The sequence below is a fragment of the Symphalangus syndactylus genome, chromosome 9 (assembly GCF_028878055.3).
Source record: "Symphalangus syndactylus isolate Jambi chromosome 9, NHGRI_mSymSyn1-v2.1_pri, whole genome shotgun sequence".
NCBI classification, from domain to species: Eukaryota; Metazoa; Chordata; class Mammalia; order Primates; family Hylobatidae; genus Symphalangus; species Symphalangus syndactylus.
Genome location: NC_072431.2, coordinates 55,777,434 through 55,795,192, shown reverse-complemented (window position 1 = coordinate 55,795,192; position 17,759 = coordinate 55,777,434). Strand labels below are relative to the sequence as shown.

General features: G+C 47.5%; 1 protein-coding gene and 1 pseudogene across 3 annotated transcripts in view; both read left to right on the top strand.

Moving 5' to 3' along the window:
* Positions 1-3,843: 3,843 nt before the first annotated feature.
* On the top strand, positions 3,844-6,077 carry LOC129490661 (small ribosomal subunit protein uS2-like; annotated as a pseudogene).
* Positions 6,078-15,423: 9,346 nt separating this feature from the next.
* RAC1 (Rac family small GTPase 1) overlaps positions 15,424-17,759 on the top strand; it is a 33,190-nt gene continuing 30,854 nt past the window's right edge. Inside the window, exon 1 of one of the 3 annotated variants that reach the window (XM_055292381.2) lies at positions 15,424-15,782. In XM_055292381.2, the coding sequence (XP_055148356.1) occupies positions 15,748-15,782 (35 nt within the window). In that variant the 5' untranslated portion in view covers positions 15,424-15,747. The remainder of the gene's footprint in view (positions 15,783-17,759) is intronic. The other 2 variants (XM_063646197.1, XM_055292380.2) reach the window with 2 other exon arrangements.

Sequence of the window (17,759 nt, the reverse complement as noted above, 5' to 3'; positions counted from 1 at the left end):
AAAAAAAAAAAGAGGAGAACTAAAATAGAGAGATATACCACAATGAGGGGAACGCTGGTATCAGTGAGCTAAATTCTGATGTATCACAGCCAAAAGACAAGAGATAATGCGTACGATTGATCAAACAATCAGCCTATAAGACAGGGTGAGGAAAAAGAAGAACAAAAGAAACAATTGATCAGGCAATAAGAATATAAGCTAGTTTTTTGTTTTGTTTTGTTTTGTTTTGTTTTTGAGACATGGTCTCACTCTGTCCCCCAGGCTGGAGTGCAGTGTTGCGATCATACCTCACTGCAGCCTCAACGTCCTGGCCTCAAGTGATCCTCCCTCCTCAGCCTCCCAAGTAGCTGGGACCACAGGCGCACGCCACTACGGATGGCTAATTTTTTAATTTAGGGTAGAGATGAGGTCTTGCTATGTTGCCCACTGTGGTCTTGAACTTCTGACCTCAAGTCATCCTCCAGAGTTGGCCTCCAAAAATGCTGGGATTACAGGCGTGAGCCACTGTGTTGGGCTGTTTGAAAATTTTTTATTTATTACCAAATCATTGGTAAATCTCTGTGGCTCACGCCTGTAGTACCAGCACGTTGGGAGGCCAACATTGGAGGATCACTGAGGCCAGGAATTTGAGTCCAGCCTGGGCAATATAATGAGACCCTGTCTCTACAAAAAACAAAAATATTGGCTGGGCACGGTGGCTCACGCCTGTAATCCCAGCACTTTGGGAGGCCAAGATGGGTTTGAGGTCAGGAGTTCAAGACCGGCCTGGCTAACATGGTGAAATCCCATTTCTACTAAAAATACAAAAAATTATCTGGGCATGGTGGTGCGTGCCTGTAATCCCAGCTACTCAGAAGGCTGAGACAGGAGAATGGCTTGAACCCAGGAGGCGGAGGTTGGGGTGAACCAAGATAGCACCATTCCACTCCAGCTTGAGCAACAAGAGTGAAACTCCATCTAAAAAAATAAATATGTAGGCTGGGCGCGGTGGCTCCCACCTGTAATCCCAGCAATTTGGGAGGCTGAGGCAGGTGGGTCAGGAGGTCAGGAGATGGAGACCATCCTGGCTAATACGGTGAAACCTCGTCTCTACTAAAAATGCAAAAAATTAGCTGGGCATGGTGGCAGGCACCTGTAGTCCCAGCTACTCCGGAGGCCAAGGCAGGAGAATGGCGTGAACCCAGGAGGCAGAGCTTGCAGTGAGCTGAGATCATGCCACTGCACTCCAGCTTGGGTGACAGAGCAAGACTCCATCTCAAAAAATTAATTAATTAATTAAAATAAATAAAATAAAAATAAAAATATTAGCCAGATGTAGTGGTGCACGCCTGTCGTTCTAGCTACTGGAGAGGCTGAGGCGGGAGAATCAGTTGAACCCAGGAGTTCAAGGCTGCAGTGAGCTGTGATTGTGCCGCTGCACTCCAGTGTGAATTACAGAGGAAGACCCTATCTCAAAAAACGAAACAAAACAAAACAAAACAAAACCAAATTTTTGTTTGAGGTCTTTAGTATGAGTTCTTCTGTGCTAGCTGAGGTTTTAAAAATGTGCACTGTGTTAAACAAGTATTTAAAGTAAATAACTTAAAGTCGGCCGGGCGCGGTGGCTCACGCCTGTAATCCCAGCACTTTAGGAGGCCAAGGCGGGCGGACCACGAAGTCAGGAGATCAAGACCATCCTGGCTAACACAGTGAAACCCCATCTCTACTAAAAATACAAAAAATATTAGCCAGGCGTGGTGGCGGGCGCCTGTAGTCCCAGCTACTCGGGAGGCTGAGGCAGGAGAACGGCTGAACCCAGGAGGCAGAGCTTGCAGTGAGCCAAGATCACACCACTGCGCTCCAGCCTGGGCGACAGAGCGAGACTCCGTCTCAAAAAAAAAAAAAAAAAAAATTATTTAAAGTCATTTAAACTAAATGACTTTAATTAAAAAAAAAAAAAAAAAACTCGCTGGGTGAGGGGCTCACGCCTATAATCCCAGCACTTTGGGAGGCAGAGACTGGCAGATCAGTTGAGGTTGGGAGTTCAAGACCAGCCTGGGCAACATGGTGAAACCCTGTCTCTACTAAAAATACAAAAATTAGCCAGGCATGGTGACGGGCACCTGTAACCCCAGCTACTCAGGAGGCTGAGACACGAGAATCGCTCGAACCTGGGAGGCAGAGGTTGCAGTGAGCCAAGATCGGGTCATTGCACTCTAGCCTGGGTGACAAGAGTGAAACTCCGTCTCAAAAAAAAAAATGCCGGGTGTAATGGCTCACACCTGTAATCGCAGCACTTTGGGAGGCTGAGGTGGGCGGATCACTTGAGGTCAGAGTGCCTGTAATCTCAGCTACTTGGGAGGCTGAGGCAGGAGAATCACTTGAACCCAGGAGGCAGAGGTTGCAGTGAGCCAAGACTGCGCCATTGCACTCCAGCCTGGGCAACAAGAGCGAAACTCCATCTCAAAAACAAAACAAACCAAAACAAAAAATAAATTTTTTTTGAGGTCTAAAGTATGAGCTCTTCGGTACTAGCTGATGTTTTAACAATATGCACATTGTTAAACAATCATTTAAAGTAAATGATTTAAAGTCATTTAAGTTAAATGACTTTAATTAAAAAAAAAAAATCAGGCCGGGCTCAGTGGCTCACATCTGTAATCCCAGCACTTCGGGAGGCCGAGGCAGGCAGATCACGAGGTCAAGAGATCAAGACCATCCTGGCCAACATGGTGAAACCCTATCTCTACTGAAAATACAAAAATTAGCCAGGTGTAATGCCTGTAATCCCAGCTACTTGGGAGACTGAGGGAGGAGAATCGCTTGAACCCCAGGGGCAGAGGTTGTAGTGAGCCAAGATTGCACCACTGCACTCCAGCCTGGCGACAGAGCAAGACTCTGTCTAAAAAAAAAAAAAAAAAAAAATGTACTATCTTGTTCCTCCACATCTTTATGGCACTTAGTGGACTTGCGGACTTGTAGAATGGAGAACACAAAGTTCGTTCTCCTCATTGTACAGATGAGCGATGAGGAAAAAAAGGCTTAATGACTTAGCGATGTCACAGAGCCCATTGGTGACTAAGCTGGGGCCAGGTTGGCAGCAGCGGTCGGCAGTTCCTGGGCTTCTATCCCAGTGTGCCTTCCACTATACCATGCTTCCAATGCAAAATGTCAGCAAGGTTTACATAATTAAGAGAAAACAGTCATTTTCTTTGGGCCATCAGACACTTGTATTTGAAGGGATACAGAACCTTCCTTGGGGTTTTTATTCTTTTCATTAAGATGGCAAATTAGGGTGGGCACAGTGGCTCACACCTGTAATCCCAGTACTTTTTGGAAGGCCAAGGCCGGAGGATTGCTTGAGTCCAGGAGTTCAAGACCAGCCTGGGCAACATAGCAAGACCCTGTCTCTACCAAAAAGTTAGCTGGGTGTGGTGGAGCATGCCTGTGTTCCCAGCTACACAGGAGGCTGAGGCAGGAGGATCTTTTGAGTCCAGGAGGTTGAGGTTACAGTGAGCTATGATTGTTCCACTGCACTCCAGTGTAGGTGACAGAGTGAGACTCCAAAAAAAAAAAAAGATAAAAAAAAAGATGATAAATTACATTAACACACTATGAGAATTAGCCAGGGGTGGTGACATGCACCTGTAGTCCCAGCTATTTGGTACTCCATCGCTTGAGCCCAGGAGGGTGACTGCAGCAATCCAAGATCTTGCCACTGCATTCCAGCCTGGGTGATAGAGTGAGACCTTGTCTCTAAATAAATAAATAAAAAGAGAAAGAACTATCAGCAAATATTGAACGTTAATTAATAATATGCATTCTGGACCACAGATGGGTCCATCCGGCATTGTTCTGGATTCTCATCATAACTTAAAGGGAAACTTTCACAATGTCTGGAGCCCTTGATGTCCTGCAAATGAAGGAGGAGGATGTCCTTACGTTCCTTGCAGCAGGAACCCACTTAGGTGGCAGCAATCTTGACTTCCATATGGAACAGTACATCTACGAAAGGAAACATGATGGCACCTACATCCTAAATCTGAAGAGGACCTGGGAGAAGCTTCTGCTGGCAGCTCGTGCCATTGTTGCCATTGAAAACCCTGCCAATGAGGGCCGGGTGTGGGGACTCAGGCCTGTAATCCCAGCACTTGGAGAGGCCGAGGTGGGCGGATCACGAGGTCAGGAGATCAAGATCATCCTGGCTAACACAGTGAAACCCTGTCTCTACTAAAAAATAAAATACAAAAAAAGTAGCCGGGCGTGGTGGTGGTCGCCTGTAGTCCCAGCTACTCGGGAGGCTGAGGCAGGAGAATGGCGTGAACCCAGGAGGCGGAGCTTGCAGTGAGCCGAGATCGCGCCACTGCACTCCAGCCTGGGCGACAGGGCCAGACTCCGTCTCAAAAAAAAAAAAAAAAAAACAAGCCGGGCGCGGTGGCTCACGCCTGTAATCCCAGCACTTTGGGAGGCCGAGGCGGGCAGATCATGATATCAGGAGATCGAGACCATCCTGGCTAACATGATGAAACCCCGTCTCTACTAAAAATACAAAAAATTAGCGGGGCTTGGTGGCGGGCGCCTGTAGTCCCAGCTGCTCGGGAGGCTGAGGCAGGAGAATGGCGTGAACCCGGGAGGTGGAGCTTGCAGTGAGCCGAGATGGCTCCACTGCACTCTATCTAGCCTGGGCGACAGAGCGAGATTCCGTCTCAAAAAAAAAAAAAAAAGAAAAAGAAAAGAAAACCCTGCTGATGTCAGTGTCACATTCTCCAGGTATACTGCCCAGAGGGCCGTGCTGACGTTTGCTGCTGCCACTGGAGCCACTCCAATCGCTAGCCGCTTCACTCCTGGAACCTTCACTAACCATATCCAGGCAGCCTTCCGGGAGCCATAGCTTCTTGTGGTTACTGACCCCAGGGCTGACCACCAGCCTCTCACAGAGGCATCTTATGTTAACCTACCTACCTTGCTCTGTGTCACACAGATTCTCCTCTGTGCTATCTGGACATTTGCCATCTCATGCAACAAGGGAGCTCATGCAGTGGGTTTGATGTGGTGGATGCTGGCTTGGGAACTTCTGGTCATGTGTGGCACCATTTCCTGTGAACACCCATGGGAGGTCATGCCTGATGATCTCTCCTTTTTTTTTTTTTTTTTTTTTTTTTTTTTTTTAGATGGAGCCTCGCCCTGTCACCCAGGCTGGAATGCAATGGCGTGATCTCAGCTCACTGCAACCTCCGCCTCCTGGGTTCAAGTGATTCTTCTGCCTCAGCCTCCCGAGTAGCTGGGGCTACAGGCACCTGTCACCACACCTGGCTAATTTTTTGTATTTTTAGTGGAGACAGGGTTTCACCATGTTAGCCAGGATGGTTTCGATCTCCTGACCTTGTGATCTGCCCACCTCGGCCTCCCAAAGTGCTGGGATTACAGGCATGAGCCACCGTGCCCAGCTGGTAATCTCTATTTCTATAGAGATCCTGAAGAGGTTGAAAAAGAAGAACAGGTTGGGCCAGGCGCAGTGACTCATGCCTGTAATCTCAGCACTTTTGGAGGCCGAGGTAGGTGGATCACGAGGTCAGGAGTTTGAGACCAGCCTGGCCAACATGGTGAAACCCCGTCTCTATTAAAAATACAAAATAAAATTAGCCAGGCGTGGTGGTGCGTGCCTGTATTCCCAGCTATACGGGAGGCTGAGACAGGAGGATCTCTTGAACCCAGGAGGCGGAGGTTGCAGTGAGCTGAGATCGCACCACTGCACTCCAGCCTGGGCGACAGAGCAAGACTCTGTCTCAAAAAAATAAATAGATAAATAAAAATAAAATAAAAAGCTGTCTGCTGCTGAAAAGGCCGTGACCAAAGAGGAATTTCAGGGTTAATGGACTGCTTCAGCTCCTGAATTCACTGCTACTCAGCCTGAGGTTGGAGACTGGTCTTACGACGAGCAGGTGCCCTCTGTGCCTATCCAGCAGTTCCCTACTGAAGCCTGGAGCAGTCAGCCTGCCACGGAAGACTGGTCTGCAGCTCCCATTTCTCAGGCTGCTGAATGGGTAGCAGCAACAACTGAATGGCCTTAATGTGTTCTTGCACGGGCTCTTAAGCCACATGGAAATAAGGTTGACAGAAAATAAACATCAGTTTCTAAAAAAAAAAAAAAAAATGCATTCTGAAGTGTTGAAGGGTAACATGTACTGCTTTCTGTAACTTCTTTTGAGTTGAATTTAAAAATGAGGTGAATTGTTGAATGGATAAACGGATAGATACGTGGTAAAGCAAGTGTAATAAAATGTTCATTGCAGAATTTAGGTTGACATATGGCTATTCGCTGTATATTTCTTTCAACTTTTCTGTGTATTTGAAAATTTGTAGGCCGGGTACAGTGGCTCACGCCTATAAACCCAGCACTTTGAAAGGGCAAGGCGGGTGGATCACTTGAGATCAGAAGTTTGAGACCAGCCTGGCTGACATGGTGAAACCCCGTTGCTACTAAAAATACAAAAATTAGCTAGGCATGGTGGCCTGTGCCTGTAATCCCAGCTACTCGAGAGACTGAGGCTTGAACCCGGGAGGTGGAGGTTGCAGTGAGCAGAGATCGCACCACTGCACTCCAGCCTGGGCGACAGAGCGAGACTCTGTCACAAAAAAAAAAAAAAAAAGAAAAGAAAAAAAGGCCAGGCACGGTGGCTCACACCTGTAATTCCAGCAGGCGGGGCAGGTGGATCATGAGGTCAGGAGATGGAGACCATCCTGGCTAACAAGGTAAAACCCCGTCTCTACTAAAAAATACAAAAAAAAAAAAAAAAAAAAGGGGAAAAAAATTAGGCTGGGCATGGTGGCTCACGCCTGTAATCCCAGCACTTTGGGAGGCCCAGGCGGGCAGATCACGAGGTCAGGAGATCGAGACCATCCCGGCTAACATGGTGAAACTCCGTCTCTACTAAAAATAGAAAAATTATCCGGGCGTGGTGGTGGGCGCCTGTAGTCCCAGCTACTTGGGAGGCTGAGGCAGGAGAATGGCATGAACCCAGGAGGCGGAGCTTGCAGTGAGCTGAGATCACGCCACTGCACTACAGCCTGGGCAACAGAGCAAGACTCAGTCTCAAAAAAAAAAAAAAAAAAATTAGCCAGGCTTGGTGGCGGGTGCCTATTGTCCTAGCTACTCAGGAGACTTGAGGCAGGAGAATGGCATGAAACTGGGAGGCAGAGCTTGCAGTGAGCCGAGATTGTGCCACTTACACTCCAGCCTGGGCAACAGAGCAAGACTCTCTCTCAAAAAAAAAAGAAAAGAAAAAGAAAATTAGCCGGGTATAGTGGTGCACACCTGTAATCCCAGTTACTCAGGAGGCTGAGGCAGGAGAATTGCTTGACCCCAGAAGGCAGAGGTTGCAGTGAGCAGTGATCGCTCCACTGCACTTCAGCCTGAGTGACAGAGACTCCATCTTAAAAAAACAAAAAACAAAACAAAAAAAACTTGTATAATAAAATGTTAGGGCCGGTTGTGGTGGCTCAGGCCTGTAATCCCAGGCTGAGGCGGATGGATCACCTGAGGTCAGGGGTTCAAGGCCAGCCTGGCCAACATAGAGAAACCCCATCTCTACTGAAAATACAAAAATTAGCTGAGCGTGGGGGTGGGCGCCTGTAATCCCAGCTACTCCGGAGGCTGAGGCAGGAGAATTGCTTGAACCCAGGAGGCAGAGGTTGCAGTGAGCTCCAATGGTGCCATTGCACTCCAGTCTGGGCGACAAGAGTGAAACTCTGTCTCAAAACATAAAATGAAATGAAATGAAATGAAATAAAATGTTAGGGGAGGCCAGGTACGGTCGCTCATGCCTGTAATCCCAGCACTTTGGGAGGCTGAGGCGGTCGGATAACTTGAGGTCAGGAGTTCAAGACCATCCTGGCCAATATGGTGAAACCCCATCTCTACTAAAAATACAAATAATTAGCCAGGCATGATGACACATGCTTGTAATCCCAGCTGCTGGGGAGGCTGAGGTGGGAGGATCACTTGAGCCCAGGAGTTTGAGGCTGCGGTGAGCTGTGATTGCACCAGTGTACTCCAGCCTGGGTGACAGAGCAAGACTCAGTCTCAAATATATATATATATATATATACACACACACACACACACACACACACACGTATATACATATACGTGTGTGTGTGTGGTATATATATATGTATATATGTATATACGTGTGTGTGTATGTGTGTGTGTGTGTGTGTGTGTATATATATATATGAGAAAGGTTGAGGTTGGTCAGGCGCGGTGGCTCATGCCTGTATTCCCAGCAATGTGGGAGGCCAAGGCTGGCAGATCGCCTGAGGTCAGGAGTTTGAGACCAGGCTGGCAAATGTGGCGTAAACCCAGTCTCTACTAAAAACACAAAAATTGGCCAGGTGCAGTGGCTCACGCCTGTAATCCCAGCACTTTAGGAGGCTCAGGCAGGTGGATCATGAGGTCAGGAGTTCAAGACCAGCCTGGCCAACATGGTGAAACCCCGTCTCTACTAAAATTACAAAAATTAGCTGGGTGTGGTGGCAGGTGCTGTAATCCCAGCTACTTGGGAGGCTGAGGGAGGAGAATCGTTCGAGCGCGGGAGGAAGAGGTTGCACTGAGCAGAGATCGCACCACTGTACTCCAGTCTGGGCGACAGAGCAAGATTCTTTCTCAAAACAAAAACAAAATCAAGAGAAACAAGAGGTATAGGCACCAAGAATACACTTCTTGGCCAGGCGCGGTGGCTCACGCCTGTAATCCCAGCACTTTGGGAGGCCGAGGCAGGCAGATCACGAGGTCAGGAGATCGAGACCATCCTGGCTAACATGGTGAAACCCTGTCTCTACTAAAAATACAAAAAATTAGCCGGGCTTGGTGGCAGGCGCCTGTAGTCCCAGCTACTTGGGAGGCTGAGGCAGGAGAATGGTGTGAACCTGGGAGGCGGAGCTTGCAGTGAGCCGAAATCGAGCCACTGCACTCCAGCCTGGGTGACAGAGCGAGACTCCGTCCCCAATAAAAGGAAAAAAAAAAGAATACACTTCTCGTTTTTATCACCTCCATGCATTGTCATCACAGGGGAGCTGGTTAACAAAAGTGGTTTGTCTTGTTACTATTCCTGGCTGTTCACACCGGTGCAAATTGACCCAGTTATAGACCCTGTGCAGGTTTATGGCCACACAGTCTCCCTGCTCCGATATGGGCTGGTCATACAACAGTCCCCATGACCTGGGAGGCCCCTTCTCTCTTCAGCTTTGTGGTATCTCCCATCTCTGCCTCTTGTAGCTTCTTCCTTTTGGTTAATTTCCTTCTACTGAAGCAACATATGTTCCAGCAGCTTTCTGGGATGTGGTGTGTGGGAGGTAAAACTTTTTTGAGAACTTGCCTGAAAATGTTCTTATTTTATCCGCCTGCTTGATCAATAGTTTGACTATGAGCAGAATTCTTCTGTGAAAACTTTTTTCCTTTAGAATTTTTTTGAAGGCACTGCCCCACCCTTGTAACTGCTGGGAAACCCCAAACCAGTCTATTTCCTGTTTCCTTAAGCCATGTGTTTTCTCTTTGGAAACTTGTAGGATCTTATCTGTTGCTATTGTTCTCAAGTTTCCCAATGATGCACTCCAGGTTGGGACTATTTCACTCACTGGGTTGGACTTTCCATCCATAAACTGTTGTCATTCAGGTCTGGGAAATTTCGTTTCAATATTTTCCTGATTGTTTTCCTTCTTTGCTTGCTGTTTGTTCTTTCTTTTTCTATTATAGGATGCATTTTTTTTTTTGAGACTGAGTCTCACCCTATCACCAAGGCTGGAGTGCAGTGGCTCTATCTCATCTCACTGCACCCTCTGCCTTCCAGGTACATGTGATTCTTGTCGTGCCTCAGCCTCTCGAATAGATGGGATTACAGGCGCACACCACCACGCCCAGCTAATTATTATTATTTGAGATGGAGTCTCACTGTTGTCGCCCAGGCTGGAGTGCAATGGTGCGATCTCGGCTTACTGCAAGCTCTGCCTCCCGGGTTCAAGCGATTCTCCTGCCTCAGCCTCCAGAGTAGCTGGGATTACAGGCATGTGCCACCACGCCCGGCTAATTTTGTATTTTTAGTAGAGACAGGGTTTCGCCATGTTGGCCAGGTTGGCCTCAAACTCCTGACCTCAGGTGATCCACCCACCTCGGCCTCCCAAAGTGCTGGGATTACAGGTGTGAGCCACTGCACCCACCCACCCAGCCCCAGCTTTTCAATTGAGTATTTTTAATTTCTGCTAAGTTGCTTTTAATTTCCACAAATTAAAAAAACACAAAAAACTTTCTAATGCTTCCTTTTTAAGTAGAACCCCCTTCTTATTCATGGATGAATAATATCATCTTATTTCTAGCCTTAAAAATAACCATTTACTGGCCGGGCATGCCTGTAATCTCAGCACTTTGGGAGGCCGAAGGGGGGGTGGATCATGAGGTCTGCAGTTCGAGACTACCTTGGTCAATATGGTGAAATCCCGTCTCTACTGAAAAATACAAAAATTAGCCGGGTGTGGTAGTGCGTGCCTGTAGTCCCAGCTACTCAGGAGGCTGAGGAAGGAGAATCGCTTGAACCTGGGAGGCGGTGGTTGCAGTGAGCCGAGATCATGCTACTGCACTCCAGCGTGGGTGACAAAGTGAGACTCTGTCTCAAAAAAAAAAAAAAAATATATATATATGTATATATAGGTCTAAATATATATAAGATATATCTTATCTCTACCTAAAATATATATATATAATACATATTTATATATAAATATAATATAGGCCAAGTGCAGTGGCTCATGCCTGTAATCCCAGCACTTTGGGAGGCCGAGGAGGGTGGATCACCTGAGGTCTGGAGTACAAGACTAGCCTGGCCAACTTTGTGAAAACCCGTCTCTACTAAAAATACAAAAATTAGCCAGGCATGGTGGCGGGTGCCTGTAATCCCAGCTACTCAGGAGGCTGAGGCAGGAGAATCACTTGATCCTGGGAGGTGGAAGTTGCAGTGTGCCGAGAACACACCACTGCACTCCATCCTGGGTGACAGAATGAGACTCCACCTCAGAAAAAAGAATATATATATATATATATATATATATATATGAATAACATATATTTATATAAATAAAATTTATATTTTTTCTTTTTTTTTTTTTTTTTGAGACGGAGTCTCGCTCTGTCGCCCAGGCTGGAGTGCAGTGGCGCAATCTCGGCTCACTGCAGGCTCCGCCTCCCGGGTTCACGCCATTCTCCTGCCTCAGCTTCTCCTAGTAGCTGGGACTACAGGCGGCGCCCGCCACCATGCCCGGCTAATTTTTTTTTTTTGTATTTTTTAGTAGAGACGGGGTTTCACCGTGGTCTCGATCTCCTGACCTCGTGATCTGCCCGCCTCGGCCTCCCAAAGTGCTGGGATTACAAGCGTGAGCCACCGCGCCCGGCCCTATATTTTTTCTATAAATAAAAAAAATATTTTTTTCTATAAATAAAAAAAATTTTTTTCTATAAATAAAAAATATATTTTTCTATAAATAAAAAAATATATTTTTTCTATAAATAAAAAATATATTTTTCTATAAATAAAAAATATATATTTTTCTATAAATAAAAAATATATATTTTTCCTATAAATAAAAAATATTTTTTTCTATAAATAAAAAAATATATATTTTTTCTATAAATAAAAAATATATATTTTTTCTATAAATAAAAAATATTTTTTTCTATAAATAAAAAAATATATTTTTTCTATAAATAAAAAAATATATTTTTTCTATAAATAAAAAAATATATTTTTTTCTATAAATAAAAAATATATATTTTTTCTATAAATAAAAAATATATATTTTTTCTATAAATAAAAAATATATATTTTTTCTATAAATAAAAAATATATATTTTTTCTATAAATAAAAAATATATATTTTTTCTATAAATAAAAAATATATATTTTTTCTATAAATAAAAAAATATATATTTTTTGCAGAGACGGGGTCTTTGGAAAAGACACAAGCTAGTTGTTGCCCAAGCTGGTTTCAAATGCCTGGACTCAAGCAATCCTCCTGCCTCGGCCTCCCAAATTGCTGAGATTACAGATGTGAGCCGTGGCGCCTGGCCCCATGTTGATATCTGTTTGTTTTTTCCTCCTGCCCTGTACAGATTCCGCCCTCCACCCTCCTCCCCAGTGGGAAACCATCAGCATGGAACCACGAAGGAAGGGATTGGGGAGGCTCAAGCTTCAGCCTACTAAATCTCTGTTTTTATGTTATGTTTTCCAGGCCCTATGCCTGGGCCTAAGGCCGAATACCCTCTGTTTCACTCTCTCTAGAGGGGAATCATGTCTTTTGTAGGTGAAGGGGAGGGCGGCCCCCTTGCGGAGTGCATAACAGGGGGCTATGCGGGTCTCCTGCTGCTTCTCAGCTTTCATCCCGTCTTCCTTATCCTACTCTCCCCTTACTCCCAGTTCCCTAAGGCCAGGGTGCCATCAATCCCAGCTCTTCAATGATTCTTTGATGTAAATCTGTTTGTTGTTTTTTTTTTGAGACGGAGTTTTGCTCTTGTTGCCTAGGCTGTAGTGCAATGGCATGATCTCAGCTCACTGCAACCTCCACCTCCCGGGTTCAAGCAATTCTCCTGCCTCAGCCTCCCAAGTAGCTGGGATTACGGGCACCTGCCACCACACCCAGCTAATTTTTGTATTTTTAGTAGATCACTTGAGCCCAGAAGTTGAAGACCAGCCTGAGCAACATAGCAAAAAATGTACAAAATTACATACAAAAATTATCCTTGTGTGGTGAGGTGCACCTGTGGTCCCAGCTACTCGGGAGGATCATCAAGCCCAGGAGATAGAGGTTGCAGTGAGCTGTGATTATGGCACTGCACTCCAGCCTGGGTGACAAAGGCAGATCCTGTCTCAAAAAAACCCCACAATTTTAAAAAATTTAACTTTTTGGATCATTTGTTGCCATGGGGAACATTCCAAGCAGATACTCAAGCCTAAACTTGGACAACTGTTCTCACTCAGTTTTAAATTAACTGATTTTCATATGTGGGTTGTACATTAATTTAGTTTAATTAATTTTTTTGAGACAGGGTCTCCCTGTCACCCAGGCTGGAATGCAGTAGCTCGATCACAACTCACTGCAGCTTCGACTTTCTGGGCTCAGGAGATCCTCCTGCTTTGGCCTCCCAAATAGCTGGGACAACAGGTGCATGCTACCACGCCTGGCTAATTTTTTGTAGAGATGGGGGTCTTGCTGTGTTGCCCAATCTGGTCTTGAACTCCCAGCTTCAAGCAATCCTCCCACCTTAGCCTTCCAAAGTGCTGTGATTACAGGAATGAACGACTGTGCCTGGCATATTTATTTCATTTTCATTTTTATTTTTGGAGATGGAGTCTCGCTCTGTCACCGAGGCTGGAGTGTGGAGTGCAGTGGTACAAAAAAAAAAAAAAAAAAAGTTCCAATAGCAGACTGGGCAACATGGGGAAACTCCATCTCTTGCAAAAATTGAAAAATTAGCCAGGTATGGTGGCACCTGCCTGTAGTTCCAGCAACTTGGGAGGCCGAGGTGGGAGGATCGTTAGAGCCCAGGAGTTCGGGACCAGACTGGGCGACATAGTGAGATCCTGCCTCTATTTTATATAAAAAAAAAAAAAAGTTACACCAACTCTGTATAATTTCTTGATTTTGCTTACAAAACGTTCATTATCCATATCAAAAGATAACTAAGAGGAAATATACCAAAATATTTGCACTTTCACCGTCTAACATAATTATCTCCAGAACTTGGTACAAAGCACGAGGCATAGCACTAAATACATTAAAAACAAGTAACAGAAAATGCATATGCGACAGAGGAGAACATGCAACACTTTTTTTTTTTTTTTGCTGTGTCACCGAGGCTGGAGTGCAGTGGCGAGATTTCAGCTCAATGCCACCTCCACCTCCTGGGTACAAGCGATTCTCATGCCTCAGCCTCCCGAGTAGCTGGGACTACAGGCATCCGCCACCACGTCCGGCTAATTTTTTGTATTTTTAGTAGAAATGGGGATTCGCCATGTTGGCCAGGCTGATCTAGAACTCCTGACCTCAGGTGATCTGCCCACCTTGGCTTCACAAAGTGCTGGGATTACAGGTGTGAACCACCACACCTGGCCGGCAACACATTTTTTTTGGCTGAATGGACACGGTTATTGCTGAGGAGAGGTATGGTGTATGATTTTATTCTTCCTTATAGTTTTAGATTCCGAATTTTCTAAAAGGACCTAATGTCATTGCAGATGGTTATCACATAAAGATAATGAAACAGGGGGAGTCAATGCCCTCAAGCAGGAGTTAGTGACAGGGAGCATGGCTCCTGCAACCACAGGTTCCTTTTTTTTTTTTTAAGACGGAGTCTCACTCTGTCTCCTAGGCTGGAGTGCAGTGGCGCAATCTCAGCTCACTGCAACCTCTGCGTCCTGGGTTCAAGCGATTCTCCTGTCTCAGCCTCCCTAGTAGCTGGGATTACAGGAGCCCGCCACCACATCCGGCTAACTTTTGTATTTTTTTAGTAGAGATGAGGTTTCACCATGTTGGTGAGGCTGGTCTCAAACTCCTGAACTTGTGGTCCACCCACCTGGGTCTCCCAACCAAAGTGCTGGGATGACAGACGTGAGCCACTGCGCCCAGCCACCACAGGTTCCTCTTTTTTTTTTTTTGAGACCGAGTCTCGGTCTGACTCCAGGCTGGAATGCAGTGGCGCCATCTCAGCTCACTGCAACCACCGCCTCTCAGCTTCAAGCGATTCTCCTGCCTCAGCCTCCTGAGTAGCTGGGACTACAGGCATGCGCCTCCACGCCCGGCTAATCTAATTTTTGTATTTTTAGTAGAGACGGGGTTTCACCATGTTGGCCAGGATGGTCTCAATCTCCTGACTTTGTGATCCGCCCTCCTCGGCCTCCCAAAATGCTGGGTTTACAGGCGTCAGCCACCGCGTCCTGACAGGTTCCTCTTGTTTTTTTTTTTTTTTTTTTTTTTGAGACGTTGTTTCGCTCTTGTCGCCCAGGCTGGAGTGCAATGGCAGGATCTTGGCTCACTGCAACCACCGCCTCCCGGGTTGAAGCGATTCTCCTGCCTCAGGCTCCTGAGTAGCTTGGATTACAGGTGCCCGCCACCACGCCCCGTTAATTTTTTGTATTTTTATTAGAGACAGTGTTTCACTATGTTAACCAGGCTGGTCTTGAACTCGTGACCTCAGGTGATCCGCCCGCCTCAGCCTCCCAAAGTGCTGGGATTACGGACGTGAGCCACCGCGCCCGGCTAACAGGTTCCTCTTAAAGCCCTGAACATCAGGGAAGGGACCTGCAGGCCCGGCCACGCCCAGGCCGCTTTAGCGCGCCAAGATGGCGGCCGCCGCGCCCCGCGGCCGGAGCCGAGTGGGCCCGAGCGCTTCCGAGCATTCCCGAAGTCCAGAGAAACTCCGGGAGCGGCGCGGGCGGGAGCGGCCCCGCCCGGAACCTGGGAGCGGCGGCGCCGGCGCGGGGGAGGGGAGGCCGGATGTGAGTGGAGCGGCCATTTCCTGTTTCTCTGCAGTTTTCCTCAGCTTTGGGTGGTGGCCGCTGCCGGGCATCGGCTTCCAGTCCGCGGAGGGCGAGGCGGCGTGGACAGCGGCCCCGGCACCCAGCGCCCCGCCGCCCGCAAGCCGCGCGCCCGTCCGCCGCGCCCCGAGCCCGCCGCTTCCTATCTCAGCGCCCTGCCGCCGCCGCCGCGGCCCAGCGAGCGGCCCTGATGCAGGCCATCAAGTGTGTGGTGGTGGGAGACGGGTGAGTGCGCGGCCGGGGCCGGGCTGGAGGCCGCGGGGTCGGGCGCGGGCGGGGGTCGGGCCGGGACTGGGGCCCAGACAGGCCGGCGTCCGCCGCGGGCTCGCGTGGGCGATGGGCCTGGGCCTGGGCCTGGGCCTGTGTTGCGGGATGGGGGCCGCGGGCGGGCGCCCCCACCGGACCCTGACGGCCCGGGCGGCGCGTGCCTGGTTCCGGCTGTCGATGGAGGAGGGCCTCGCCGCTCTCTGGCCAGAGGGAAAAGTGAACTCCACCCTCTGGCTTTCTTCCTGGACGCCGACCGCCGCCTGCCCCCCGCCGCCCTCCTCGGGAGCGCTCGTAGAGCAAGCGCTCTTGGAGATTTTGACCATTTTTCCAAAAAGGGACCCTTCCTTGTTTTTTTGCATGAACCTCTCGATCCCCTTTGAGAGTTGTGTAGGGAACGCGGCGGTCAAGTCGATCATATTTGATGCATGCTTGATTGTTGTACGGGCCGCTTTGGTGCCCCCAAACTTTTCTTTAAAAAAATTTTTTTTTCATAGACGGGGTCTCGCTGTGTTGCCCAGGCCGGTCTCGAACTCCTGGGTTCAAGCGATCCTCCCATCCCAGCCTCCAAAATGTTGGTATTACAGGCGTGTGCCTCCACGCCTGGCTAATCTTTAAAAGTTTTTGTAGAAATGGGGTCTCACTGTGTTGTCCGGGCTGGTCTCGAATTCCTGCGCTCAAGTGATTCTCCTGCCTCTCAGCCTCCAAAAGCGCTGGGGTGACACCGCGCCCGGCTTCTCAACTTATTTTCGAACAGGTTTTTTGACTTACACTTCTGCCACTGTTAGGATTCTTAAAATTGTTGTTTTCGCCCTTTCCGTGGAGAAAGTTTTTAAGATGCTGGCTGGGAGGAGCCGGCTGTAATAGGGGGCTGTTTTTTCTTTTCTTTCTGTCTTTCTTTTTTTTTTTTTTTTTTTTTAACAACGTGGTGTGGTCATTGACAAAAAAACTGTTCTTTGGTTAACGCATTAGGTATGGGATGTAGCAGAACTGGCCCCCTGTGACTCCAGTCATTGCTTTTCATGACTGTCCGTGATGGTTACAGGCCCTAGAGGAAGACAAGACTTGTCTTATGCAGTTTTTTTCTCCCATAGAAACAAGAATCTCAGTGTAACCCGAGCAAAATCGCGCGTCTTAACGTTGCTTGTATAGGTTAGTGTTAGCGAGGAAGAATTACTACCAGTTTAATCAAACTCAATGCAACTGGTACATGTTCCAGTAAAGTCCAAGGAAAGTTCTGGCATCACGATTAACTGGGTTGATAGTCTTCAAACTTATCATTAGGACAGATTTTGGTTCTTGCAATTCAGATGTAAGAAGGATAATTAGACAGCTGATTTTTGTAAGCTGCCCATCTGTCGGATTTGTCTTGGAAGTGTGAAGGAGCATTAGAGTATGTAGGCTATTCGAGCTTTTTTTTTTTATTATTTTTATTTTTTGAGACGGAGTTTCACTCTGTTGCCCAGGCTGGAGTGCAGTGGCACGATTTCGGCTCACTACAACCTCCGCCTCCCAGGTTCAAGCGATCCTCGTGCCTCAGTCTCCTTAGTAGCTGGGATTACAGGCACGTGCCACCGTGCCCGGCTAATTTTTGTATTTTTTAGTAGAGACGGGGTTTCACCATGTTGGCCTGGCTGGTCTCGAACTCCTGAGCTCAGGTGATCCACCCGCCTGGGTCTCCCAGAGTGTTGGGATTACAGGCGTGAGCCACCGCGCCCGGCCCAATTTTTTTTCCTTTTTTTTTTTTTTTTTTGAGACAGGGTCTCACTCTGTCGCCCAGGCTGGAGTGTAATGGCGCCATCTCTGCTCCTGCAACCTCTGCCTCCCGGGTTCAAGCGATTCTCTTGCCTCAGCCTCCCAAGTAGCTGGGATTACAGGCACAAGCCACCATGCCCAGCTAATTTTTTTTTTTTTTTTTTTTTTGTATTTTTTTGGTAG